Consider the following 25684-nt stretch of genomic DNA (forward strand, 5'->3'; position numbering starts at 1 on the left):
GTTTTGAAAAACCAGGGTCAACTGGTCGAGAGAATGTTGAGTGACCTAGTTTGTTTGGGCCTAGAGGGTTTCTTGGCATCGGCGCATCGTGCCAAGGAGAGACTTTGTTGGTCTTCAGTATACAGTTACTCCCTGGGTCTTCAGGTTGGAATCTCTGTGGCTTTTAACTCATCTTCCTCTCCTTCCCACCTCGGGGCCAACAGAATCACGATTCTAAGACTCTGATTTGGAAAAATGGCCATGCCGGCAAGAAACAGACAAGTATGTAACTCTCCCAGATCTGCCACTGCCTGGGGCATCATTGCCCTGGAGTTGTGCCTTCATCTCCAGGTTGTTTGGGACGTTACCACACCCAAGTGACTGTGTAAACTGTTAAGGGCTACCTACTCACAGAGGTTATTAGCATGGCCACTCTCCTTTCCAGTTTATCCCGTCCCTCCCTCCCCCCCTGCAGTCTGGCCCGAAAGCCTACAGGGTGTTAGGGATGGAGTGATGGATCTACATTTGGAGTCCAGGCTCCTAAAGACTTGATTGGAAGGGAAAGGGGTCAAACTATTTGGATTAGCGAAACACAACCGTGGCCTACCACTCTACCATACCCCAACACACCAGCTCTGACTCTCTGAGACTCTCCGAGTTCTTCAAACATTAACAAAGGCCACACTCCAAAGAACCTCTAGATAAATGGAATCCTGAGTTGGGGCTGGGCAGGGTCTGGGTTTTTGCACTTGCTTAGTAGGAGATGGGGTGGGGGATGAGGTCACCCGCTGGGCTCTCTCCTTCAACTAAATAGCACATTCAGGAGCCCTGGCTTTCTCTGAGCATGTGACTTTCACCACCCCTGGCTCCAATCTTCAGGTGTCTTTAGGACATTTTCAGTGACATTTTGCCAGAGAAGTCCTGGCTTGAGTCCCCTGCTGCCTCTGTTTACCTGCAGTCCTAAATGTTGGCCCATGGAAGGTAGGACTGATGTGAGAGCAGCTGGTGTGGTACTCCACTTGAGTTTACTCTCAGGAGTCACACTTCAGCCTCTGCCCAATTTGTATTACACCTGTCTTGGCTTGAATTCAACCCCAACCTCCGGTCGGACTCTGGTCTCGCTTCGGAGTGAACAGTTCAGGCAAGCTCCCCACCTTGGCTAGAAGATGATAAGGGTTGGATCAGATAAATGGTTTACCTCAGATCCCACAGAGGACGAACAGTGAGCCAGAGACCTCAGCTGAGTCCCTCAGCTCCCTCTTCCCAAGCTGGGCTCTGGCAATGGAGCAACCTCTGTGGGCAGCTGGGCCAAAGCAAGGGGGCTCATGGACTGAGAAACTAAAGTTCACAAGTTCACACAGGTAAGGTTGGCTTTGTTCTGTTCCTCACTGGCCCCAGAGCCGAGTTCAGTTCTGGACACAGCGCGTGTTGGCCAGTTATTTATTGAATGAACTGCAGACCTTCTAAGAGAGTGAGTCTCTTGCTTTTTGCTCCCCAAGACCAACTCCTCAGCCTTGATTCTTAGGGGCCCTGTCTTATGATTCTCTTGAATACCTGGGGCTCATCCTTCTATCCTGTTGTTCTAGGTCTCTGCTTTGAAGTATTCCGACACTTAATCCCCCATTATCAGTTTCATCATGGGGTTCCACTTAGCTCTGACCTGGACCCTCCTGGTTGGGACACTGGCTTCTTTGGGTGAGTACAGACTTGAGACAGAGCTGCATTGAATCAGAGGAACCAAAGTCCTCTGGTGTTTTTCAAAGATGTGTCAATCATTTCTCCATCCTCCAGCAGATGTGGTACCCTGAATATACCAGGTGCTTGTTGCTCGCTGTTGAGCAAGTGGGTAGATAATAGGATGAAAATGGTTTCTAGTGTGGGTCTCTCTTCTCCTGACATGAAGTAGGAAAGACTGAGTAGACACCCAAGACAATAAAGCTTCTTGGAGTAAAACTGGAGCCAAAGCTAAAAAGGACTCACCAGTTCACCAGTGTTTTTTTTTTTTGTTTGTTTGTTTTTGTTTTTTTTAAAGACAAAATGATCTTGATATTTTGTGGTAGAGCGTTTGCCCAGCACGTATGAGGCCCTGGGTCTCATCCCTGATGCTGGAAAAAAAAGCACAAAATAAAATAATAGCCTCAGAACACAACATAACCCACAGCTATTCCAGCTTTGGAGTTAGTGGCTGTCCCCTGTAGTTCAGGGCTCGGAAGAGGAAATCAGACACATGATACTACATGTAGGTTAGGTTTAGAAGAGCAAGCTTCTATTTGGGTACAGTTGGCTATGCCAGCACCTTGAAGGTAGAAGCGAGAGGGTCAATAATTTAAGGTCATCCTCTAGTACATGAGTTCAAGGTCAGTCTGGGCAACTTAAGAGTGTCTCAGAGCAAGCAAGCGACAGCATACCTTGAAAGTCTTTTGCATCTTGGGAGATGATAAATGAAGATGACCCTCCTGGCTAGCAACGTTGAGATGGTGAAACAGACCCCACACTTCTCCCTTCCCAAAATGGCTCAAATTCTAGTTCTTCCTAAGGCTTCATTTTCTCTCCCAGTTTGTGCCTCTTATCCCCAAGATATACTCTCTCCAAAGGCTACTGTCCTTGGCCTGCTACAGTTCACCTTATTTCGGAGGTCTTGTGTGTGGGGCTGCCCTACTGTCCTAGATCTTAGGCCAGATGAAGTCATTTTCCTTCCTGATGAGTGTCTGTATGTGCACCTTCATGTGTCAGTGACAACACATGTCACCACAGCTTGGACATTCAGAGCAGTGGGGCCCCCTCTTGCTTTCTTCTGTTCTCTAAGGTGAGTAGAAAAGACGTCTTCTAGTTGTTTTTTTTAGGGGGTCATGTCTGCCTGGTTACCTGATCTACTAGACCATGCCTTCTTATCCTGCTTCCTCAGCAACCCCTCCCCCTCTTCTCTCTTGGGCTGTGAGTTTTTAGAGTAGCATCATAAGCAGGAATTAAGGTTGAAGAGAAGGCTTAGCAGTTAAGAGCACTGGCTGTCCAGAGGACCTGGGTTCAATTCCTAATATTGACATAGCAGCTCATAACTATTCATAACTTCAGTTCCAAGGGATCAATAGCCCTCTTCTGCACATCAGCCATGCACGTGGTATTTAGACATACATGCGTGCAAAAACACGCATACACATAAATAAATCTTAAAAGAAAAGGGACAGGAACGAGATGAGTGACAAGATGTTCCAGAGGACAGAACGACGTCACTCACAGGATCAGTCCTGGGTCTCACCCAAGAAACTAGCAAAAAGACCAGAGTAGAGTAGCCCCTGCCCAGGGATGGGTCACAGAATAACTTGTCCTTTCCAGTTATAGGGTGTGGCTGGCCCTTGTTCCAAGCGGTAGGTATCTGAGGACTGGGGTTGATGTTTGTCCTGGTGTGTCTCCTGAGCACTTGAGATGTGAGGAGACCCCAAGCTTCTGCGTCCTCTTCTGGATTGCCACTGTTTTCCCTCCTCTCTGAGGCCGTTTGTCAGCCAGCTCTGCACGCTGATGTACCATGTTCCACTCTAGGAGTCTTCCTCACTGGGGGCCCCCGAAGAGTAGGCTTGAGTTTAGAAAACACTTTGCCCTTGGTCTCCCCCTGCATCCACTTCCCTGGTCACCTCCTTCCCATCTCCACACAGGAGCTGAGAACTCCATTTCTTGGGAGGTACAGCGATTTGATGGCTGGTATAACAACCTCATGGAGCACAAATGGGGCAGCAAAGGTAGGTGAGGGCACAGCCCAAGGGCCAGGGTGGTACCCACCAGTGGAGAGTCAGGACTGGCAAGTAGCTCAAGAGGTTATCTCAAGGATCATCGAAGGCTGCCAATATCTAAGGCTTTAGGGTTCAGTGTATGGAGGCACAGAAGAGGTCAAGAATGCTCTTGAGGTTCAGAGATTGTGGAGATTGCTAAGTGGTTAAGAGTACGGTGCTGCTCTTACAAAAGACCTGAGTTCAGATCTCTGCACCTGTTTGCAGCAACTCATGATTACCTGTAACTCAAGGTCTAGGCATTCTGACGCCTCTGGTCTCTGCAGGCACGCAGGCAAGCACGCACGCGCGCGCGCACACACACACACACACACACACAATTGAAATTCTTCCTTGTCTTTACCTCTCCTATGCCAGGCTCTCGGCTGCAGCGCCTTGCTCCAGCCAGCTATGCAGATGGTGTGTATCAGCCCTTGAGAGAACCCTACTTGCCTAACCCCCGACACCTCAGCAACAGGGTCATGAGAGGTCCTGCAGGGCAACCGTCTCTTCGGAACCGTACAGTCCTGGGTGTCTTCTTTGGTGAGAGCTGGAGGAGGAAGCCATTAAAAAGGCTAGGAATAATGCAGATGGGGGCGAGATATGCCGAAGTGAGGTCTGACCGGCAAGAATCTTCCTTGTCGTGGTAGGAAATATGGAGGAGAGGAAAAGGGCATCTCTTCACTTTGGGGGAGGGTTGGGGTAGACTGTCCCTGGGACCGTGCTCCTCCTAGAACAGACCAGGGAGAAGGAAGGGTTCTAGCTTCGGCAGAGAGGGCACTATGGGGGCGTTAGGGTGTCACAAGCTCAGTGACAAGGGGTTGGTCCTCCAGCAATGATGGCTCCTACTGGCCATGTTGGGTCTCCATGCTAACTCCCACGTGACTTGCTACTTGGCTGCAGGCCTCCAGGGAGGCTCCCAGCTGCATGTCGGAGCTGGTGCTGACAACCCTGCCTACTGTACACCTCCCAGTTACCAAGGAGAATGCCAAACTGACAATGACAACATCTTAGAGCAGGTGTAGGCACAGGCAGGCCAGAAGAGACAGAATCAGGAGGGAATGTGGAAGTCAGGGCTTGGACTTGCCTATAATAGATGAGTGTTCTGAAGCTTCGAGTATGGGGTGGGGGTGGCTGGGACTCCATACTTGAGGCAGGGAAAATCATGGCCCTCGGCTGGCCCAGCAAATCCTCCTACATTATGGGCAGGTTACCACGTGCTCTCCGACCTGGTGAGTGTGGAAACGCCAGGTTGCCCCGCAGAGTTCCTCAACATTTACATCCCGCGTGGGGACCCGGTGTTCGACCCCGACAAGCGCGGGAACGTGGTGCTGCCCTTTCAGAGGAGCCGCTGGGACCCCAAGACTGGACAGAGCCCCAGCAACCCCAGGGACCTGGTGAGGCCAGGCAGCCAAAGGCAGCAGGGCAGAGAGGCAGGAGGGGATCTGAAGCAGGATCCGCTGGAGGCCTGGGGTCTGGCTGGGAAGGCCGGGCAGGGTGGGGCTCTTGCCCATCAGCAGGCACCTGCCTGGCACTCCTGACCCTGCTCATCCCTGCAGACCAACCAGGTGACCGGCTGGCTAGATGGCAGCGCCATCTATGGCTCCTCTCACTCCTGGAGTGACACTCTGAGGAGCTTCTCTGGAGGACAGCTGGCTTCTGGGCCCGACCCCGCTTTCCCGCGGGACTCCCAGAATTCCCTGCTCATGTGGATGGCCCCGGACCCCGCCACGGGGCAGGGCGGGCCGCGGGGGCTGTATGGTGAGGCTGAGGGGTCCTGGCAGGAAGGGTAGGGTTGGAGGCCCCAGGCTGCTGCGGGGGGGGGGCATACTGGAGGAGTGGGGACTGCCTGTGTGTCTGTGCTCCCCTGGCTCAGGCTGTTGCTCATCCCCTTGTCCTGTTTCCCCCACATGGATGCAGCCTTCGGGGCCCAGCGCGGGAACAGGGAGCCCTTTCTGCAGGCACTGGGCTTGTTGTGGTTTCGCTACCACAACCTGTGTGCCAGGAGGCTGGCGCAGGAGCACCCGCACTGGGGGGATGAGGAGCTGTTCCAGCATGCTCGCAAGAGGGTCATTGCCACCTACCAGGTGAGTCGTGCCGCCTGCCCAGTGTCCACCTGTGTGTAGGGTCCAGAGAGACTCTGCTCCCCTAGCAAAGCTTCCCTGGTCTTGGGCCCCTTTCCTGTGTGTCCCTTTCTAGGAGGGTCCTTCTTCAGGAGAGCTAATGTGTAGGAAAAACTACTGTCCATTAGAGAGAGGCAACAACGCTCTATGCCAGATAATTTTGGGTTCGACATTACTTAACATCTCTCCTCAGTAAATTCTACGAAAAGCCTACTACTTGATGTCATTGTTGTAAAGCTTTTCTCACATGATCAGCCTTGCTGGTCCTCATGTCTACCCACAAGCCTCCCCGGGCCTCAGGCCCAATCCCACACACATCTTTTTACCTCTTGATCCTCAGAACATTGCGATGTATGAGTGGCTGCCCAGCTTCCTGAAACAAACTCCCCCAGATTATACAGGTGAGGGGGTCCGGAGGAGGGCTGAGAAATCCCCGCGTGTCTTTTAGTAGGGATTTAAAGCCTTAATGTGTCCGTTTCTCCTCTTACCTCAGGATACCATCCATTTCTGGACCCCAGCATCTCCCCAGAGTTCGTGGTGGCCTCTGAGCAGTTCCTCTCTACCATGGTGCCCCCTGGAGTCTACATGAGGTAGGAGAGGAAACTCACATATTTGTGTCTTGGACCTATTTTTTGATGAAAAGCTGCCTTCTGGAGCCCTTGGGACAGAATTCCATCAGTTTGAAGCAGCAAGAGAGAACAGCGAAAATGGAGGGGGGTCTGTTTTTAAGTAGGTCCCAGAGAAACAAAACAAAACAAGGTGGAGAACTTCCAAGGACTGACACCCAAACATACTTTTGGACTCTATGTGTGCCTGAACCCATATCACGTGTGTGTGTGTGTGTGTGTGTGTGTGTGTGTGTGTGTACAAACATACATACAAAGACTCTGCATGAGCTGATATGCATAGATGATAGGCAAACATTACAACATTTTACGCCAAGGATATATGCATCCATGGTATCAGTGAGGGTCTTGCAACCAGTCTCCAGTGCCCATCAAAGGACCCCTAACTGTGAGACCACTTTGTTTCTGTGTATACTCTTATCCATGTGGAGATAGTATGGATAGATTTCTTTTTTAAATGGCCAAGTTTTCAGATGTGTCATCAGATGGGAGGTAGGAACTTTCCAAAAGTCAAAATACTCAGTAACTATCGAGGTCTTGATTCCATAGCAGAAGAGGAAGGGTATGGCCGGGGCCCCCTGGCTGAAGTCTTGCAAACCAAAGCTGATTGATGCCTGGCACTAGCACCCCATGGTCTTAGTAACCATTTTTGCTCCTTGCATTTTAGGAATGCCAGTTGCCACTTCCAGGGGATTGCCAATGGCAACTCGAGTGTCTCCGGAGCCCTCCGGGTCTGTAACAGCTACTGGAGTCGAGAGGTTAGACTTGGAGATAAATCTTGGATTGATAAATACATGTGTTGTGTATGTTGCATGTGGGTGTGCCTAAGTGTGTGAGCGAGGGTAGACACTGTGGCTGAAGTAGGCTGCTTGGATGGGCTAGAGTGAAGGGAACAGTTTGGGGACATAGTCAAGAGTCAGTCCCCTATCCTCACCCAAGGGCTGCATATGAGGGACAGGAGAGGAGGGGGACTGTGTGTTCAGGTGTGGTTCCATATCTACTCTCTCCAAGGTGTCTCCCTTGACAACTCTGGGCCTCTGGAGGCTTTGGAGCATCCAGCTAGACAATTGCTATGGGGTGTCTTCACCCCCAGCTTGGGTTCCTTTTCTAGCAAAAGGGGAAGAGCAGGTTCAAACAGGTCCCGTGACTTCTGTAGGACCGCACAACTGGTTAATGGGAGAGCAAAAATGAGCATCTAGATGCTCTAGTGTCCTTGCCAATCACAAGTCAACTCTCCTAGGACAGAATAAAAGTCTAAACCCCCCTGAGCTCCAACACATCAGCTTTGGGTGGGAATATCATTTACCATGAGTGCAGAGTTAGCCCGAAACCGAGAAACGCTCACCAGGAGCTCACCAGGCTCCAGGGTGTGGCAGATGAGGCAGAGGGAGCCAGGCACTCAGACTCTGGTCCAATAGCCACGTCTGTCTTCTCACCGTTCCTTAAGCACCCCAGGCTACAAAGGGCTGAAGATGTGGATGCGCTGCTGCTGGGCATGGTCTCCCAGATTGCTGAGAGAGAGGACCACGTGCTGGTAGAGGATATGCAAGGTGAACCTGAGGCTGGTCCTGCAGCCTGTGAGCTTCTGCCCCTGGGAGGAGAGCCTGCAGGACCTGCAGAGACAGGCAGGGAGGAGTTCTCAGGGCTGAGAGAATTCCTGATCCACGGCTCAGATATTTCTGGGATCGGCTAGGGTGGCCTGGGCTGGAGGGTGCATCGTTGGCCTTCAACTCCTTCCAACCCTTTAGTATTTCTTTTTCAGATTTCTGGCCTGGGCCACTGAAGTTTTCCCGTACAGACTACCTGGCCAGCTGCCTGCAGAGGGGTCGGGATCTAGGCCTGCCTTCTTACACCAAAGCCAGGGAGGCACTGGGCCTGCCTCCCATTTCCCACTGGCAGGACATCAACCCTGCACTCTGGAGGAGCAATGGCACTGTGAGGAAGGGTCAGGACCCAGAGGGCTGGGAGGGAGAGGCCTGGGCACATTGTCCAAACAGGGAAGATGAACAGTAAAACATGGGTACCAGAGACTGACAGTTGATGAGGAAACAAAACTCATGCAGGTCACATTTTCCAATCTTGTACACCAAGTCAAGAGATTCCAGCAGGATTTGCCTTTTGACTCTGAAGGCCCAGGTCCGGTAAAAATGTATTAACTATGTGTTGCTTATATGTGGGTATCATAGGTCCTTGTATGTTTCTGTGTAATGATATTTCAGCTGCCTTTATGATAGCTCAGAGTGTAACAGCTAACTTAAGGGTGAAGGCAGCTGGAATATCAATCACTGCATAGAAACATAACTTGTTCCTGAGTCAAGGACCCGCAGTACCCACTATAGGATTGTTAAGAGTCACAAAATCAATGTCTACCAAGTGAGTGTGTGGCAAGCAACAGATTTTAATGCCTATTTAGTAAATGCATATTTACTTACTATTTACTTACCTGGGCCTTCAGAGTCAAAAGGCAAACCTGCTGGACCTGGAATCTCTTCACTTGGTGTACGAGTTACAAACTTGTAAAATCTACATGACATAAATATCGTGAGACAAGTCAGTAGGAATAAGTCTTTGGCTTCGGTTAGGAGTCACTGGAATGAATCTGTTCAGGTACTTAGATACAAGTAAAGCACAGGCGGTGTCAAAATGGCTTGACTGGTATTTGCTGCCAAGCCTGACAACCCAAGTGTGATCCCCCCTAGGATTCTCATGATGGGAGGGGTAAACCAATTCCTGAAAGTTATCCTCTGGTCTCTACACGTGCGCATGCACACACACACACACACACACACACACACACTAATAATAATAATATAATATAAGAAATTAAGCTAATAGCAGAGTAGAGACTGGTGGGTGAGGTATCAGAGACAAGTCCTCACTAGAGACACCCATGTCTCTGCCCCAGCACACTGGGAGGCAGAGGCAGGAGTACTTTGGTTCCAGGCCAGCCTGGGGCAGAGTGAGACTCTGTTTTAAAACAAACAACAATGGGTAGTCAGACTTTTTTTTTAATACTCTCACTTGAATTCATGGTGATCCCCCTGCCTCCCTTTCTCAGTGCTGGGATTACAGATGTGAGCAGCTGGGACCACAAATTGCTAGAGATATAGTTGTTTAATGTTGTTGTTTTTAACTCTAAGGATAGAAGCCTTTTATAGTATCATCCAGACCTCCAACCTTTCACAGTCCTCTGTGTGGAGGACTGGCTGGTTTTGGTTTTGTTTTTTGTTGTGTGTGTGTGTGTGTGTGTGTGTGTGTGTGTGTGTGTGTGTGTGTTGTTTTGTTTTTTCTTTTCATAGAATAGGAACTGGAATCAAGCTGGGGAAAGGTTCCTGTAAATGAGCTAACTTAGAAAAAGCACTCAGAACAAAGCCTGGGGTGTAATAAGTACTCTCTAAGAATGAGTTGTTGTTAAGGTCATTTGTTGTTACTGGCCCAGGGGCTAATGCTTGGAGCTGTCTCTGCCCAGGACTTGTGGCTGAGTCCTCTCAAACACCCTCTGTTCCAGGTGCTGGAGGCCACAGCTGCCCTATATGATCAGGATCTGTCTCGGCTGGAGCTACTCCCAGGGGGGCTTCTGGAGAGCCACGGAGACCCTGGACCCCTTTTCAGCACCATTGTCCTTGATCAGTTTGTCAGGCTACGAGATGGTGACCGCTACTGGTTTGAAAACAGCAGGAACGGGTGAGGCTTGCCTGGGCCGTGTCTTAGAATATCACAGCCTGGGCCACAAGCCCTCCGCTCAGCCCTACACAGCTCCCGCAGGCCTCAATTCCAGCCCCTCCGGGTCTCTCATGGGAGGATTTGTCTCTGACAGCTCCCTAGGCTGGCAGGCTCTTACAAACAGCTATGGGGCAGGGACTCTTTCCGCATGGGATACCTGAGTGTGAGGTCCCCAATCTCTCCTTAACCCTAACAGTTTCCCCACCTCTCTTGTGTTCAGATTGTTCTCTAAGGAAGAGATTGCAGAGATCCGAAACACTTCTCTATGGGATATTCTAGTGGCTGTCACCAATGTGGACCCCAGTGCCCTACAGCCCAGTGTCTTCTTTTGGCTTGCAGGTAAGTTACCTAGAGGTAGTTGGAGGGGACATGGATCCAGAGTCTTGTCCTTTCTCAACGGAAGGCTTGGTTTGATGTGGCTTGGTGACCATTCCAAGTGAGGTGTGAGCTACGGTTCTGCCCTTCAGAAATTTGGTTCTAGGTGCCAGGGTGGCCACATACAGTTTCCCTTTGCACAAACTTAGTGGATATTGAATTGGGGGCAGGGCCAACTCTCTCAACGACCTGGGGGCAGAGAGGGAGATTCTTTCGCTCAGATGGAACGGGATGGGTCTGTGAGTGGAATTCAGAGGCCCAAATGAAGGTAAAGGATATTATATTCCACTGCAGTGCTGAACAAAAGATGTGGGGACAAGACAGGGTTAGAGATTTTGAGGTTCATGCTGGGACCTGCTTGCTATCCAAATGCTATTCTATTGCTGCAATGAAAGGGGATAAAACAGCCCCAACCTCTCTAGTTCCCAGTCACCCTCACCTCCTCAGTGACCTTTGTGCCAGATTGTGGCAGAGTACTGAGTATTCCGATTTCCTCTGCCTCTCCAGGAGACCCCTGTCCACAGCCAAGTCAGCTCAGCACCAAGGGCCTGCCAGCCTGTGCCCCCCTCTTCATTCGGGACTATTTCGAGGGGAGTGGATTTGGCTTCGGACTCACCATCGGGGCCCTTTGCTGTTTCCCCTTAGGTAGGAGAGTAATGGGTAGGCAAGGTGGGGCTATTGAAAGGTGTAGTCTGGAGGGGTGGGCTGGGATTGGTTTTATGCATAACAACAAACAGTGCAGAATACTGTCCCTCTGGGTGGTGAGAAAATCATTAGGGGAGGGAAATGTGTCTGGCCACAGATAAGTGACCTCCAGGGAGATTTGCCTTTCTGATCTTCTGGAATGCCCATTCTGGGTCCCCGGACTAGCTTGGTCAAGAGTCCTTAAGAGTCCCTAGTCTAGCGCTGTTTGTAAGAGCCTGCCAGCCTAGGGAGCTATCAGAGACAAATCCTCAGTTTCGGAAGCAGAGCTGGGGCAGACATAGTTTCTGGAACAGGAGCATGGTAAGGCTGTATGTGGGTGGCCCAGCAGCCTAGTATGGTGTGTCTAGCTTGTGGCTTGAGGAATCTGGACTTAGTTTCTGGCTGGGAAAAGACTTGGGTAATGGAAGCAATGGTGGCTGATATTTTAGACACTACCCAGAGTTTCCCATGATGCAACATGTTCCCTCTATGGAGCCTCACAATTTGAAAGTTGGACTGCAGGAGGGTCTGAAGGTAGGGATAGTAGGAGCTCTTTCTAAGGAAAGAAGTTGAGAAGGGAGTGACTTCTCTCTCTCTCTTCTCTTTCCCCCTGAACATCCTTCTCCTCTCACACCAGTCAGCCTCCTCAGTGCCTGGATTGTTGCCCGGCTTCGGATGAGGAATTTCAAGAGGCTCCAGAGACAAGACCGCCAGAGCATCATGTCTGAGAAGCTTGTAGGGGGAGTGGAAGGTAGGCCTGGGGGTAGCCAAGGCAGTGATGGGAAGGCCATGACTTGGGGCTATGGTCAGGAGTCCAAGGAGAAAGATCCGCATTCCTAGGGTTGTAGGTAAAGCTGGGGCAGGTTGGAGAAAGCTACAGAGGAACTGGAGCTGCAGTTTTCCAAGCTTCAAAGCTCCTCCCAATGATCCTAAATAAATGGAATGTGATTGAGCAGTAGAAGAGTCATACGACCCTGCCTTCATCTCAGAGGGCTGTGACTCACAAGTCCTGAACGGCTTTGTGGCATCTTCTGCTGGAACTGCAGGCAGCAGGAATACTTAAAGAAGTTCCGAAGTCAAGCAGGAATCTCGGCTCCACCGCTGCGGACTAGCTGTTGGACCTTAGGCAGATTTCGTTTTAAATCTCTCTAAACCTGTTTGTTTGTTTGGTTTTTATCTGTAAAGTAGGGATCCTAACGGTGCCTGTCTCTTAGGTTGTGGGGAAATGTAATAGCGAATCGAAAGCACTAGACTGGGCATCCAGCAAACACTCAGGAAACAGTGGCCCTTTTTTGCCTCCTGGGTTAGAGGAACAGCACAACTGTCGGGGAGAGAATGACCCCCACAGTCCGGGATGGGGTCACGTTGCTGCTGCACTGGTCCCTCTCTCTCCTTATGTGTCCTTCTGACTCCAGCTGACCCAGCCCCATTTCTTGCTTCCCAGCTTTGGAGTGGCAGGGCCGCAAGGAACCCTGTAGGCCGGTGCTTGTGCACTTACAGCCTGGACAGATCCGAGTAGTGGATGGCAGGCTCACTGTGCTTCGCACCATCCAACTGCGGCCCCCACAGCAGGTCAACCTCATCCTGTCCAGCAACCGTGGACGCCGCACCCTGCTGCTCAAGATCCCCAAGGAGTATGACCTGGTATGGCCCAGCTGGCCTCATGGCGGATGAGGCAGTTAAATAAAGGGAAAGGAACACTGAGCCAAGAGACAGGGATTTTGGCTTCTAGTACCCAGATTTAGTACCTGATAGAGAGAGAGAGATAAGTTTGAACATGTCTGTCCTGTTCTGGATCTGCTGACACGGTCTCCTCACACTGTGACAGCAGCTGGCAGCCTCCTTTGGTTATAGGTTCTAACCATGAGTTCCTGGAACAACCTGGGTTCTCTCTTCCCTATTCTCTTATTTTGGACTCTAGAGGATTTTCTTTTTTCTCCCCTCCCCCCCCACTAATTAATGTACTTATTCGCTTTACATCACAGTCAGGACTTGGAGGGGAGTTAAACAGGCTGATCAGGGGTTCTGACTACCTGGATCAGAACACTCCACCCTCTCTGCCCCGCCTGCCCACTCCCCTCCGGCTTTTCTCCAGTATGGAATATGGCTCACCAAAGCACAGGTTCTCTTCTGTAAATGAAAGATAATTAGCTCTTTTGCAAGGCCATACCAATGACCCCTTGTGTGTCCTTAAGGGGCTCTGACACGTTCGCCTCTGCTTCTGCTCCCTTTGAAGGTGCTGTTGTTGAACACGGAGGAGGAACGACAGGCACTGGTGGAAAACATCAGGGGTGCTCTGAAGGAGAACGGATTGAGCTTCCAGCAGTGGGAGCTGAGGGAGCAGGAGCTGATGAGGGCAGCAGTGACCAAGCAACAACGGGGTCACCTCCTGGAGACCTTCTTCAGGCACCTTTTCTCTCAGGTGTGTACACTGGATCAGATCTGGTGTGTGTGTGTGTGTGTGTGTGTGCTTGCACTTGTGTGTGGTAGCATCCTTTCCTACATGAGGCCATGGGGACCATCATTCAGATCTCAGGGCTTGAATTCTCAGCTGAAACGTCTGTCCTGAATTTGGTCAAGTCACCAGGCTTTTATGCTGCTGGAGTGCTAAGCCAGAGGCCAGATCTGGAGCTGTGGGGGTAGGAGTGTGTCCCAACAGATTAGTTTCAGCCACTTGTCTCGCAAGTCAGTCATAGTGGCTACTCAGGGAAGGAATCGAATCAACACAGCCACATTGGGAAGACAGATGGAACATCTAAACACTGTCTTTGAGGGTACTGACAAATACTTCCAGATTACATAGGGAATGGGCAGAAGAGGGGCCTAGAGGCTTGTGGAGTTAGCCCATTAGTCAAACCGTGGTCCGGTTGGCTAGTGTTTCAGTGTCAGATTTTCAAGTTAGCTCCAGTGACTATGTTACTCCCTGTTACTAAGGGAAGCATCCTGGCTCCCATACAATAAATGATTTTGCTTAGTTGGACAGCCTCAGTTCCTATCATGGGGTACCGGCTTCTGTTTAAAGAGTAATGCTATCACAGGGTGATCTGCCTGCAGGTTCTGCTTGCTTTTCCTGAAGACCAAGGTGACTGTAGGTTCACGGCTGTAACTAGAGATTTTCAGGGGTCTGGAACAGGATATACAGTCTGGTGGTAAAATACCTTTGTTACTCTCTTCTCAACATCTTCGTCCTTGAAAAGGGATGAGATAGAGTAGGTGAATTTAAGACTGATCACCCTGATGACATCAGAGAGTTAGTTTTTGTTTGCCTTTTGTCTTTTTCTTTTCCAAAAGGATTTCTTTTTAACTATGTCCACTTTGGTGAGGGACTAATGAATGTGGGTGCCAGCAGAGGACAGAGGTTATCACATCCCCCTGGGACTTGAATGACAGGCAAGAGGTTGTGAACTTCCTAAGAAACCTAATGTGGGTGTTGGGAACTGAACTTGGATCCCCTTGAAGAGAAGCATGCGTGCTCTTAACCCTTAGCCATCTCTCTAGCCGCTAGTTTCAGGTTTTAGAGAGACACTCATTTATCAATTAACAATCCTTTGTGCCTGAGCCGAGCAGGAAATGAAAGCCCCAGGAGATACACAAAATAAAGGCACAGCTGCCTAGACCTGCTCTGCTTTGAGGAGCCTGTAGGCCCACTTGAAAAGATGGTGCTCTTCTGCAAAAGTAGTCTTTAAATTCTTCTCATATCTACTTCGAAGATGTTCCAACCCATCTGAATCCTGTCTCCTGATGTAAGACTCCAGGGAGACAATGTGAAGGAAGGAAGCAGGGCAAGCCAATACTGTGGGGACCCTGAGACCATACTCCATTCCTTCTTTGGGGAGTGCATCGGGGAGATGTAATGGCTGCTGTATGTGTTTCTGAGAACTACCAGGAAGATGTGGAAAATTTGATAGAGGGGAAATCCCAAGACTGATGTCCACATCTGGTACAAAAGCAAAGGTAATCTGGAGAGAACACTATAGTGGAGACAGAAGATTGAATGTAGAAAACATGGCACAGGCACACACCTGTAGTCCTAGCACTGAAAAGGAGAAACAGGAGGATTTGGAGTTCAAGTTTAGCCTGGGCTACTATCTCAGAACCAATGATGTCTGTGGACATAGATTAGTGGTAAAGTACTTGCTGTGAGCAAGACTCTGGGTTCTATCCCCAGCTTGGGGTTTATGGGTAGACATGAATGCAGCACGTATGCCATACCTAACAAGTTAGTCATTCTGTTGGGGTAGTGGTGATAGTCACACAAAAGACCGATAAGAGATGAAGATTATAAAAGTGATGCAGGAAACATGTGATCTAAGACCTTAGAGAAGAAAAGCGTTCAGTCCGGTGAAAGTTCATGATGATTGGCAAGGGCTTGAAGTTGGAAGAGTTTTGGCCCAGGAGAAAGGAGTAGGAGTAAAGAAGAGAGAGAGAGTGTGTGTCTGTCTGAGAAGGAAAAAGGCAGCTGGCTAGGACAGGATTCATATAGAAGACCGTCATTTAATGGGAGTGTGCATATATCTGGGTCAGCCTTAACTCTCCACCTAATTGAATGTGGAATTTGCCCAAGAAACAAGGGACCCTTGGCTGGTGGGGTAGAGCTCCTTGCTTGAGCACAAGCAGGATCTGGGCATCTATACTCAGGTCAGGTTTCATCAGGATGAAGGGAAGACCCTGTTCTGGAAGTTTAATGGACGGTTACCCATCCCCACAGCTGCCCTGTGCCTTCCGTTTTTAAACCCTCGCCTGTGCAGCCTCTCTTGCTGTTTCCCATCATAACCTGAGAGATAAATGAGGCTGGTGAGGAAATGAACCCCAGACAAACAAAGGATGCGCCTGAGGTTATGTAGTACACAGGTGGCACTGGGACATGAACCCAGGTCTCTTACCTCCGGCCCCAGGCTCTTTCCTGAAGCTGCAATGCTTGCCTCATGAGACACAGTCAGGCTGGGACTGAGCAGCTGTTAATAGGCAGGAAAAACAGGTATTGTGGCCTGTGCCTACCTGCTTCCCTCTCTCTCCGTTCTCTTGCTGGGGCAGTCCCTGGGTGAGGTGAAGGTGGCCCATAAGAAGACTCCTCCTCTCCCAAACACTTGAGATGTAAGTCAGACATGAAGGATTCACATAGTCTCAGGAACCCCAAAGCGGGGTCTTTGGCTTGGCTGGAGGAGATCTGGAAGAGAAAGATGTCAGCAAAACAAGGCCTGTCTTTGATTACCTCTGCTTTCTCCTTGACTCTTCTTCCCACTGTAACTGTGAACCCACTGTGCTCATGTCAAAGCTTATCTGGGACCTCGTGGTTCTAATTCCAAATGCCCATGTTGGGTGGAATATACATACCTGGTTCATTCGGCTCAGTCAGAGGACCAGGACTCTATGGTATAAATATAATCTTATAGATATATACCCACAGGCCTGAGCTGCCTATGGGGGTGTGCTGGACACATATCTGCCTCAGAAAGTGGCGCCATCAACCTGGAAGTGAAGGCTACCTCCTCTTTTCCCCCACCACCCACCTTTGGGACTGCCTAAATGCAGGTGTTGGACATCAATCAAGCAGATGCAGGGACTCTGCCCCTGGACTCGTCGACGAAAGTTCGTGAGGCTCTGACCTGTGAACTGAGCAGAGCCGAGTTTGCGGACTCCCTAGGCCTCAAGCCCCAGGATATGTTTGTGGAGTCCATGTTTTCTCTGGCTGACAAGGATGGTAATGGCTACCTGTCCTTCCGGGAGTTCCTGGACATCCTGGTGGTCTTCATGAAAGGTGAGGAAGGAGAAAATAATTGTCCGGACAGAGGTGGGGCACTGATGTTGAAGTGTAGCTGACCTATTGGAGGAGAGGCCTGAGGCTAGACCTTCAGCCATGGCAGATGCCTGGTAGTCTAGAAAGGGATTCTAGAGGTTGGGTAGGTCTCTCCTCACAGAACCCTCCTTCTTCCAGGTTCCCCGGAGGAGAAGTCTCGCCTTATGTTCCGAATGTATGACTTTGATGGGAACGGTCTCATTTCTAAGGATGAGTTCATTAGGATGCTAAGGTTGGTCCTCTCCAGCAGGCAGGACAGAAACTGCCAGGGAGAAGGGGCCATCAGTGGGATAGCAGCAGTATAAAGGAGAAGTAGGAGGAATCCTCTTTATCTTTGTAACCAGAACCTTCTAGAACTAATAGGGGCTTGGGATTTAGCTAGCTGGGACCCTGTTATCAAGGGCCCTGCATGGTGCCTGCTTCCAACCCTAGGTCCTTCATCGAGATCTCCAACAACTGCTTGTCCAAGGCTCAGCTGGCTGAGGTGGTAGAGTCCATGTTCCGGGAGTCGGGCTTTCAGGACAAGGAGGAGCTAACCTGGGAGGACTTCCACTTCATGCTGAGGGACCACGACAGTGATCTCCGATTCACACAGCTCTGTGTCAAAGGTGGGGCTGCCTGGTCATCAGGGCTGATTTACTTGTTAGGTATAATTCCTATATACTTTTAGGAGCCCACAGAAATACTTTATTTAAAAAAACAGAACAAAAAAAAATTAAAAAGTATAATAATGGATACGTAATGTAGCCAGTATGGATTATAATCTGTTATACCCATGTAATTATCAAATAACATTGCTAATTCACTTTTATCTGTATGGAGAAAGGGGCCCAGGAAGATGAAAGTGCCTTCTTGGGCTTATGAATGTATCCTGGCTGCTGCAGTGGGTGGGGTAAGGATGGGGTAGAATACTTTTTGTTTGTTTGTTTGAGACAGTCCTGCTATGTGCATGGTGGGTGGTCTAGAACTTGCAATGTAGACTAAATTGGCCTTGAACTTGTGTCTGATCTTCTGCCTCTACCTCTAAAGTGCCAAGATAACTGATATATTGCTACTTCAGTAGGAAATGTTGACTGCAACCACGCTTCTCCTAGCTCCTGGCCAGAGCCACCCCACCCTTGTTCCTCTAAGCTTGGAGAAGGGAGGAGACAATGTCTCTTTGTTACAACTCTATTTGGGCCAGGCTATGCTCGCCTCAGCTGGGTTGCATGGTTCTGGTATATTTGGGGTTTAGTCCCCCAACTCGCACCCTATCTCCTGATTAAGTGCTGAGTGAGTGTTTGCTGAGTACATCACAGTACAACTTCTTTGTCCTCCCTGCTTCTTCTTACCCTACCTGTGTCTGACTCACGTGGGTGGGGGCCAGGGTCTCAGTGAGGGAAGGGACGTAGGGGGTCTGTGTGTGGCCTGTTCTGAGCTGTCATAATCTCTTTGTGATTCTTCTTGGGGCATGTTGAGACCAAACCCAGTCCTTCCCAGATTATGAGACAAGTGGGGGCTGGCAGCATTGCTGAGAGACAGAAGCCAGTCGGGCAAGCTGTGGAGAGACTTCCGCATGAGGCTTCCTCTGGCCGGAGGGCACGGGGAGCTGCTGAAGAGGAGAGTTGAGTTTGTAGCTTTTCCTACAAAGCCAAGGCAATAGGCACTGGGGCTTAAGGGTGGGCAGAGGCCAGGGAGGCACCTAAAAATGAGTCAGGCTACATAGTCACTGAGATCTTCTGCTTTGGGATAACTAGGCAAAGGGGCTGAGGATCAAGCACAAGGTTAACTCTGCGTAGTGTCTTGTTTCACTTTCCATCATCACTATGGTCCTTGTTTTCTTCTGATCTCATTTGAAAAAGATTTCACACGACAGAAAAAAGGCACAGGAATATTACAGACAGCCCCTCCCTATTTGGCAGAATCCGCGCCTCTTTCCTGTTTCGCCACATTTGTTGTTTCCCGAGAACTGGAGGGTGGATATCTGTACTTGCTTTTAAACACTTGATGCTAGAGTGAGAGATACGGCTCAGTGGTTAAGAGCTCTTGGAGAGGACCCAGGTTCAGTTCCAGTAACCACATGGCCTCTCACAACCATTTGTCACCAAGTTCCAGGGCATCAGATGTTCTTGTCCGGCCTCCTCAGGCATCTGGCATGCATGTGATACACAGAACTACATGGATGTGAGCACCCACAAACATAAGTTTAAAATAAGTAAACCTTTAAACACTTGAACTTCAGGTGGGTCAGTTTACCATAAGCCAAGACACCTTCAGGGTCGGCTGAGAACTTAAGAGCCCCTTGGAAGCTCCAGACCTCCTAAGAACAATGAGATGAAGTCTCCAGGGTTTTATTATGAACATTTTCAAACACAGCATAGAAAGACTTTGGAGCGATCTCCCTCATAGCTATCTATTACTGATAGGTGAGTGTAGTCCCCATGGGGGTCAAGAGCTGAGGCTGGGGTACCCTGAGGCAGGATCTCTTTCTGATGGAGCCTTTCTACAGGCTTAGGTTTAGACAAAAGGGGACCCAGCACTTTGAGACAGACTCTCCTGGACTCTGTGCTCTGAGCTGTTCCCTAACCAAGCTCTGCACCACAGGGGTGGAGGTGCCTGAAGTGATCAAGAACCTCTGCCGGAGAGCCTCCTACATCAGTCAGGAGAAGATCTGGTGAGCCCCCATCTGCATGTATTGGGTAGTTGTCATTTTGCTGAGAATGGCTGAGGTTGGCTTCCCCCTCCCCATTATCCTATGTAGCACCTTCATGCAAATAGAAAAGGGCCCCATTTCCTCCAAGTGGACAGACACATCCTTCATCAGGATGAGGAGAAAGCCTGCTGAGTTTCTGCAAAAGCTCACTTACTGCCTGGGTCAAGTGTCCTTGTAGAGGTCATGGCTATCCATGGAGGCCTCAACTGAGACTCATTATCTCTGCATCTGCCTATCTGTGGGAATCTTGTTGTCCCGTGTGGAGGGTTTTGATCTTTCCCCGGACAAAGTTGGTTTGGAGGCAGAGCAGGGCAGCAAGGGTCAGATGGTACCCTTTGCCTTTTCTTCCTAGCCCTTCGCCCAGAATGAACGCCCACTGTGCCCGAAACAATATGAAGACTGCATCATCGCCACAGAGACTTCAGTGCCCCACGGACACAGACCCTCCTCAAGAGATTCGACGGAGGTTTGGCAAGAAGTATGCCTGCTGTGCCCCTATAGTCTATGCATCCCTTCAACAACCCATTGAATGGTTCAGGGCACTCTGCTTTATTGGCAGATAGATACTCTCTGCCCCAGAATGCTTTTGTACAGTGAATCTGGCACACCGTACTGATGAATATTAGAATGGTAGGAAGGGCAAGGGAAACTCAAGGACGTTTTCTCCCTCTGCCTGGGAAGTCAGGCGGGTCATAAAGGCTCTATTGGTTATTTGGCTTACAGGTTACAATGTATCGTAGAGAGGTGCCTAGGCAGAAGCATGAAGCAGAAACCACGAAGGAATACTGGTTACTGGCCTGCTTCCTCTAGCTTGTTCAGATCCATTCTTTTGTTCAGCATCCTAGGCATGGCTCACCTGCCTAGGGATGGCACTGCCATGGTCAGCTGGGTCTGCTGACATCAATCAAGAAAAAAAAAAAATGCTTCACAAGTATGCCAGTCACATACCAGGCATGTCAAGTTGAAGTAAAGCTAACTGCGACAGGCCTCTTGAGCCTTCTAAAGCCTGTGAGTGCCTGGTAGGAATTACAAACAGGGAGGGAAGAGACTGTCTATGAGTGGACCCTGGTGTAGATGGAGCGCATCCCCAGAGATGAAATAACTACGTGGAAGTCAGCCCTCACTTAGACAGTGGGGCAAAGCCTTTGGTTCTGAACCCTGCTGCAAGAGGCTCTGTCCTTCCCAGGCTGTCCCTTAGACGCTCCCCCTGGGGGTGGTAGGGTTCTACTGGTACTGAACCTCACAAGCCAAAGGCTAAGGCTTCCTTTCTCCCAGGGTAACTTCATTCCAGCCTTTACTGTTCACTGAGGCCCACCGAGAGAAGTTTCAACGCAGCCGCCGCCACCAAACGGTACAGCAGTTCAAGCGCTTCATTGAGAATTACAGGCGTCACATTGGCTGTGTGGCAGTGTTCTACACCATCACCGGGGCACTCTTCCTGGAGAGAGCCTACTGTGAGTGAAATCACATACCCTGGGAATTGGGGCCCACTGTGAGTTGTGGGGTTGTGGGGGAAGGGCGGGCTGCAGCAAATGACAAATGCACAGCACCTACAACTGCACTGTTCCCCCTCCACAGACTATGGGTTTGCCGCACACCACAGCGGCATCACCGACACCACCCGCGTGGGCATCATCCTGTCCCGAGGCACGGCGGCCAGCATCTCCTTCATGTTCTCTTACATCCTGCTCACCATGTGCCGCAACCTCATCACCTTCTTGCGGGAGACCTTCCTCAACCGCTACATTCCCTTCGATGCCGCTGTGGACTTCCACCGCCTCATCGCCTCCACCGCCATCATCCTCACAGGCAGGGGCTGCTGCTCCGGGGGTTTTCTTGGTGCCTTTTGCCCTTGTGGGCTTCCTCTCCTCTCGCGCTCCGCCCCACCATCATTTGGGTGGCCTTCTCCATTAGGATGGAGTTAGCCTGGCTGTGGGGTGAAATTAGGCCCAGGAGCGTACCCTTCTGAGAATGGGTTTTTCTGCATTTTCAAGGGCATCCCTGCCTCTACGTCTGACAATCTACCAAGACCCTAGCACAAGGATGCAAATGATTTCTTTCCTAGTTCTTATGCTTTAAAACAGATCTGTGAAGGAAACCAAAGGAATGTGCTTCCAATGGTATAATTTCAGACTCATGTGGTTGTGTTGGGGGAGGGGGTAAGAATGGGGAAAGAGCAGGGGGTTGATTACAAGTCAGCAGCCCAGCCCCCAAAGGTGCTGTTTCAACCTGCCTTGTTTGGCACTTGAGTGTGTTTCATACCCTCACTTGGTTGTCCCTGGGCTCACACCCATCTTGTCTGGTCTTTCTTAGTCCTACACAGTGCTGGCCACGTAGTGAATGTGTATCTGTTCTCCATCAGCCCGCTCAGTGTCCTCTCTTGCCTCTTCCCTGGCCTCTTCCACAATGATGGGTAAGTGTGTGTCAGGGCTGAATTTATTGAAGGGAGAGGATGAATCTTCTTGGCCTAGGGATCAGTGTCGCTCTTTGGGGATAAAGTGACAATGACCAAGCTGAGCCATTGGCAGAGGGAGAGAGAGCCTGGTGACTAGGTTGTGCTGCTCCTCTGGGAACTCTAGGAGCGGTCCCAGAGATCTCTACTCATTGCTTCCTTCTGCACAGGTCGGAGTTCCCTCAGAAGTATTACTGGTGGTTCTTCCAGACTGTGCCAGGTGAGAGCCCCTCCCTTCTATCGACGTCTAGGCTTCACCCCAAACTCCAGGCTCTGGGCTCTGTCACTGAACAGCCAAACTCACTCAATTCTTACAGTGAGCCAGGCTCTGCCCTCTGTGCCAGAGGACACTCCTTGGTAGTAAGACTTAGCTCGATTGCATCCTAGCTCCCTCAACCTTGGGCTATTTCCTCCCTGGAAAGGACTTAGTAGCCCCTAATCTGGGCCAGTTCTCAGGGGATTGGGAGTAGGTCTCTTTTTGTCATACACATGCCTGTCCTGATGTTTGCTTTGAGGAATGCTGTGTCCCAGCTGCATGGGAAAAGGACTTGGCTTTTTACCAAACCAGACATAAGTCCCTACCCACACCGGAAGATTTCTTGACAAAGGTCACAGGAGGAAGGGCATATGCCTAGCTTCCTACAATCACACATTTCAGAGCTAATAGCTGTGAATCTATTAAGACTTGTCCTAAACCTATTTCTATTTCAGTCTGTCCCCTCTTGGGGGTAATGTGTTTGCTCACTCCTTCCTGTGGTTTTTTTTTTTTTTTTTTTTTTTTGGTAATCCTACTGCTTTGAACTTCAGAGGGCCCTTGCACACAGGGATTTGGTGGATAAGACTGTATTTATGCTCCTCTCTCTACTCACAAGTTAACAGGCTGTGGTTCAATCCCTTCTTAACCTTTGCTTTTCCACACATCAGGGCTCTAATCTTCCTAATTACTGCCTCTCTCCTCCTTGATCACTGGAGGGCACTCTGGGTTTCTACACCCCCCATCCTGGCTCCAGCACTACCCTCTCTGTACCGCTGGTATGGGATCCTCCATGAAAGAGGATGGGGCTCTCTATCAAGGAACTCTGGCGATTTGCTGGGTTAGTATGGTCCCCTGCACAAGTTGGCTCAGAGTTCATGTCAAGTCCTATGACAACCAAGTGGGGTGGTGCAGTTTTGACACCATGGGGACAGAGCCTGATATGTCCCCTGTCTCATCTAGAGATTTCTGTGCATCTAATTTGTGCAAAGCCTGCAGTTTGCCAGGCCTGGCAACAGGCAGGAGGATCGGTGGTGAGTCACCCTAGTGTGGTCCTTGTTCTTGAGGACCTGAGGGTCAGGAAAAGGGGTGACATTTTAAAAAAAATGAGATGACACAAGTGGAAAGAATTACAGCTAAAGAAGATACATTGGCACCGTCTAATCAAAAGGTACCCACGATCGGGGTGTACTTAAGTTCAAGACCACTTTGTCGCCCATCCAGTTTGGACAGAGGAGTAGAGAGGAACACCCCCCCCCCCACAGCACTGTCCCTCAGTCTTCTGCCTACTGTCCTCTTCACAGGTCTCACAGGGGTCCTGCTGCTCCTGGCTCTGGCCATCATGTATGTCTTCGCCTCCCACCACTTCCGCCGCCGCAGTTTCCGGGGCTTCTGGCTGACCCACCACCTCTACATTTTTCTCTACATCCTGGTGAGGGTTTTTGGCCGTGATCCAGGCCTGTGGGGTATGTGAAAGACATTCCTTGGGAGGCCATGAAGGCCAGGACATTGATTTTCCATTCCCTTACTTATTTCAAGTATTCCTTTCTCCACATCCCTCTACAAAGATGGAAATTATAGAGTGGGGCTCTCCAGTAGGTTGACCCCATTATGTGGCTCTTGGAAGATTCCCTCCTCTCTGTGGTTTTTTCCTCTTTCAGTAGTAGCCCTGCCAGGCTCATCGACATTCCTCATAGACTTCCTCACACCATTTCTTTCCAGTTCTCTACCTTTGGGTGGCTGGTTTTTGGTTTCAGGGTGGACTTCTTTATTTTTTTTTATTTTCTGTATTTACATTTCAGATGTTATCCCCTTCCCTCAGTCGCATTCCCCCACCCACTCCCATTGCCTCCATGAAGGTGCTCCCTCTCCCAACCACCCTCTCCCACCTCAGCACCTTGGCATTTCCCTACACTGGGAAAATGAGCCTTCGCTAGAACAAAGGCCTCTTGGGGTGGACTTCTTGCACCACGAGGAAGAATTACTCTTTTGGAGAACGTTTAAAGGGTGCTATTCTGTTCTGATCTCATCTGAGAAAGCATTAGCCACATTATCCAGCCAAAGCACACTTATAAAGTTAATAAGGTCACGCAAAACACCAGCCAGATTGCTGATAAGATTAACTTGGGACACCTCCTTGTTAGGTTTTGTATAGAGCAAGTGGTTCAAGAGGACGCTGAGATGGATTACTGGAGAATAAGGAGTTTATTTGAAGTGTTATCAACACCATGGACAGACAGACAGACAGAGGTGCAGATGGTCTGGGCCCTAAGGAGAGAGTTCAGGTCTTAACACCAGCATCAGACAGCTTGGGTCTGTGAAGAGAGTCAGAGACTAGGTGGCAGAGAAAGGGACCTCTTATGCCTTGTGAGGATGCGGGAGGTTTACACCAAGTACCTGCAGCCAGGAGGAGGCAGAGAAGGGAACAGAGAACAGATGTGGCATTCCTTTGATGCAGACTCACTTCCCCTGGAGATGTCATGACCTGGGCCTGTCAATTAACTCAGGACTCAGAGACAATGCCTGACTGTATCTGTGACAGCAGGCCCAAGCAGAGGCTGGATTCCACCATTGCTATTTTTACACATACTGTTTCCTTCTCAACCCAGGCTCCATGTCCTTTCCCTCACGTTCCCTCTCCTCTCCAGATCCCTCCACCCTCCGCTGTGTTGTCATCAACTGATTCACATCAACTCCCAAGCTGACTCTGTTTTGGGTCCCTGTGCTATTACTCTGATTGCCCACCTTCCTCGGGCACATGGTATTTCCCAAAGGCCTTCACGTCTCCTACCCGATAATTGATGGCTTGGCTGCTATTCAAAGAGAGCCCCCATGACTAGCATTTCTATTTCCTAATAGAGCAGTATACAGGGGTCTCGTTTCTTCTAAGATGAAGAATGTACCACTGCCTGGTGTGGCTTGATCCTGTTATCCCAACACGCTCCTCTCAGATGCAACTCTGTCCTCACTAATAGCTGGGACACACACACACACACACACACACACACACACACACATGTGCGCGCACGCCTGTGGCTTAGCACTTCCTGGTTCTGAAATAACTATCTGGCTTGGCTTAGGATATTTCCTAGAACTTCTGATGCTTATTTCCAAAGAAATTCTCCCTCCTCTGGGAACCGTGGTTAATTAATTTCCTCCCCTCCCACTAATATCCTACCTTTCCAATAATGAGTGGAGCCCCGGCCTGCTGCCTACTGC

The 25684-nt window shown here is 50.0% G+C and overlaps 1 protein-coding gene across 1 annotated transcript in view; it reads left to right on the forward strand.

Moving 5' to 3' along the window:
* The first annotated feature begins 1563 nt into the window (after positions 1 to 1563).
* DUOX1 (dual oxidase 1) overlaps positions 1564 to 25684 on the forward strand; it is a 29599-nt gene continuing 5478 nt past the window's right edge. Inside the window, exons 1-27 of the mRNA XM_080931580.1 lie at positions 1564 to 1674; positions 3630 to 3713; positions 4119 to 4283; positions 4950 to 5137; positions 5300 to 5501; positions 5661 to 5827; positions 6204 to 6264; positions 6357 to 6453; positions 7157 to 7247; positions 7937 to 8039; positions 8252 to 8424; positions 9998 to 10173; positions 10433 to 10551; positions 11095 to 11232; positions 11909 to 12022; positions 12716 to 12915; positions 13508 to 13693; positions 16804 to 17029; positions 17207 to 17300; positions 17501 to 17676; positions 19652 to 19721; positions 20113 to 20238; positions 21036 to 21214; positions 21339 to 21569; positions 22074 to 22173; positions 22383 to 22432; positions 23770 to 23897. Of these exons, the coding sequence (XP_080787706.1) occupies positions 1617 to 1674; positions 3630 to 3713; positions 4119 to 4283; positions 4950 to 5137; positions 5300 to 5501; positions 5661 to 5827; positions 6204 to 6264; positions 6357 to 6453; positions 7157 to 7247; positions 7937 to 8039; positions 8252 to 8424; positions 9998 to 10173; positions 10433 to 10551; positions 11095 to 11232; positions 11909 to 12022; positions 12716 to 12915; positions 13508 to 13693; positions 16804 to 17029; positions 17207 to 17300; positions 17501 to 17676; positions 19652 to 19721; positions 20113 to 20238; positions 21036 to 21214; positions 21339 to 21569; positions 22074 to 22173; positions 22383 to 22432; positions 23770 to 23897 (3702 nt within the window). The 5' untranslated portion in view covers positions 1564 to 1616. The remainder of the gene's footprint in view (positions 1675 to 3629; positions 3714 to 4118; positions 4284 to 4949; positions 5138 to 5299; positions 5502 to 5660; positions 5828 to 6203; positions 6265 to 6356; positions 6454 to 7156; positions 7248 to 7936; positions 8040 to 8251; positions 8425 to 9997; positions 10174 to 10432; positions 10552 to 11094; positions 11233 to 11908; positions 12023 to 12715; positions 12916 to 13507; positions 13694 to 16803; positions 17030 to 17206; positions 17301 to 17500; positions 17677 to 19651; positions 19722 to 20112; positions 20239 to 21035; positions 21215 to 21338; positions 21570 to 22073; positions 22174 to 22382; positions 22433 to 23769; positions 23898 to 25684) is intronic.

Source organism: Micromys minutus, assembly GCF_963924665.1.
Source record: "Micromys minutus genome assembly, chromosome: 17".
Classification (NCBI taxonomy): Eukaryota; Metazoa; Chordata; class Mammalia; order Rodentia; family Muridae; genus Micromys; species Micromys minutus.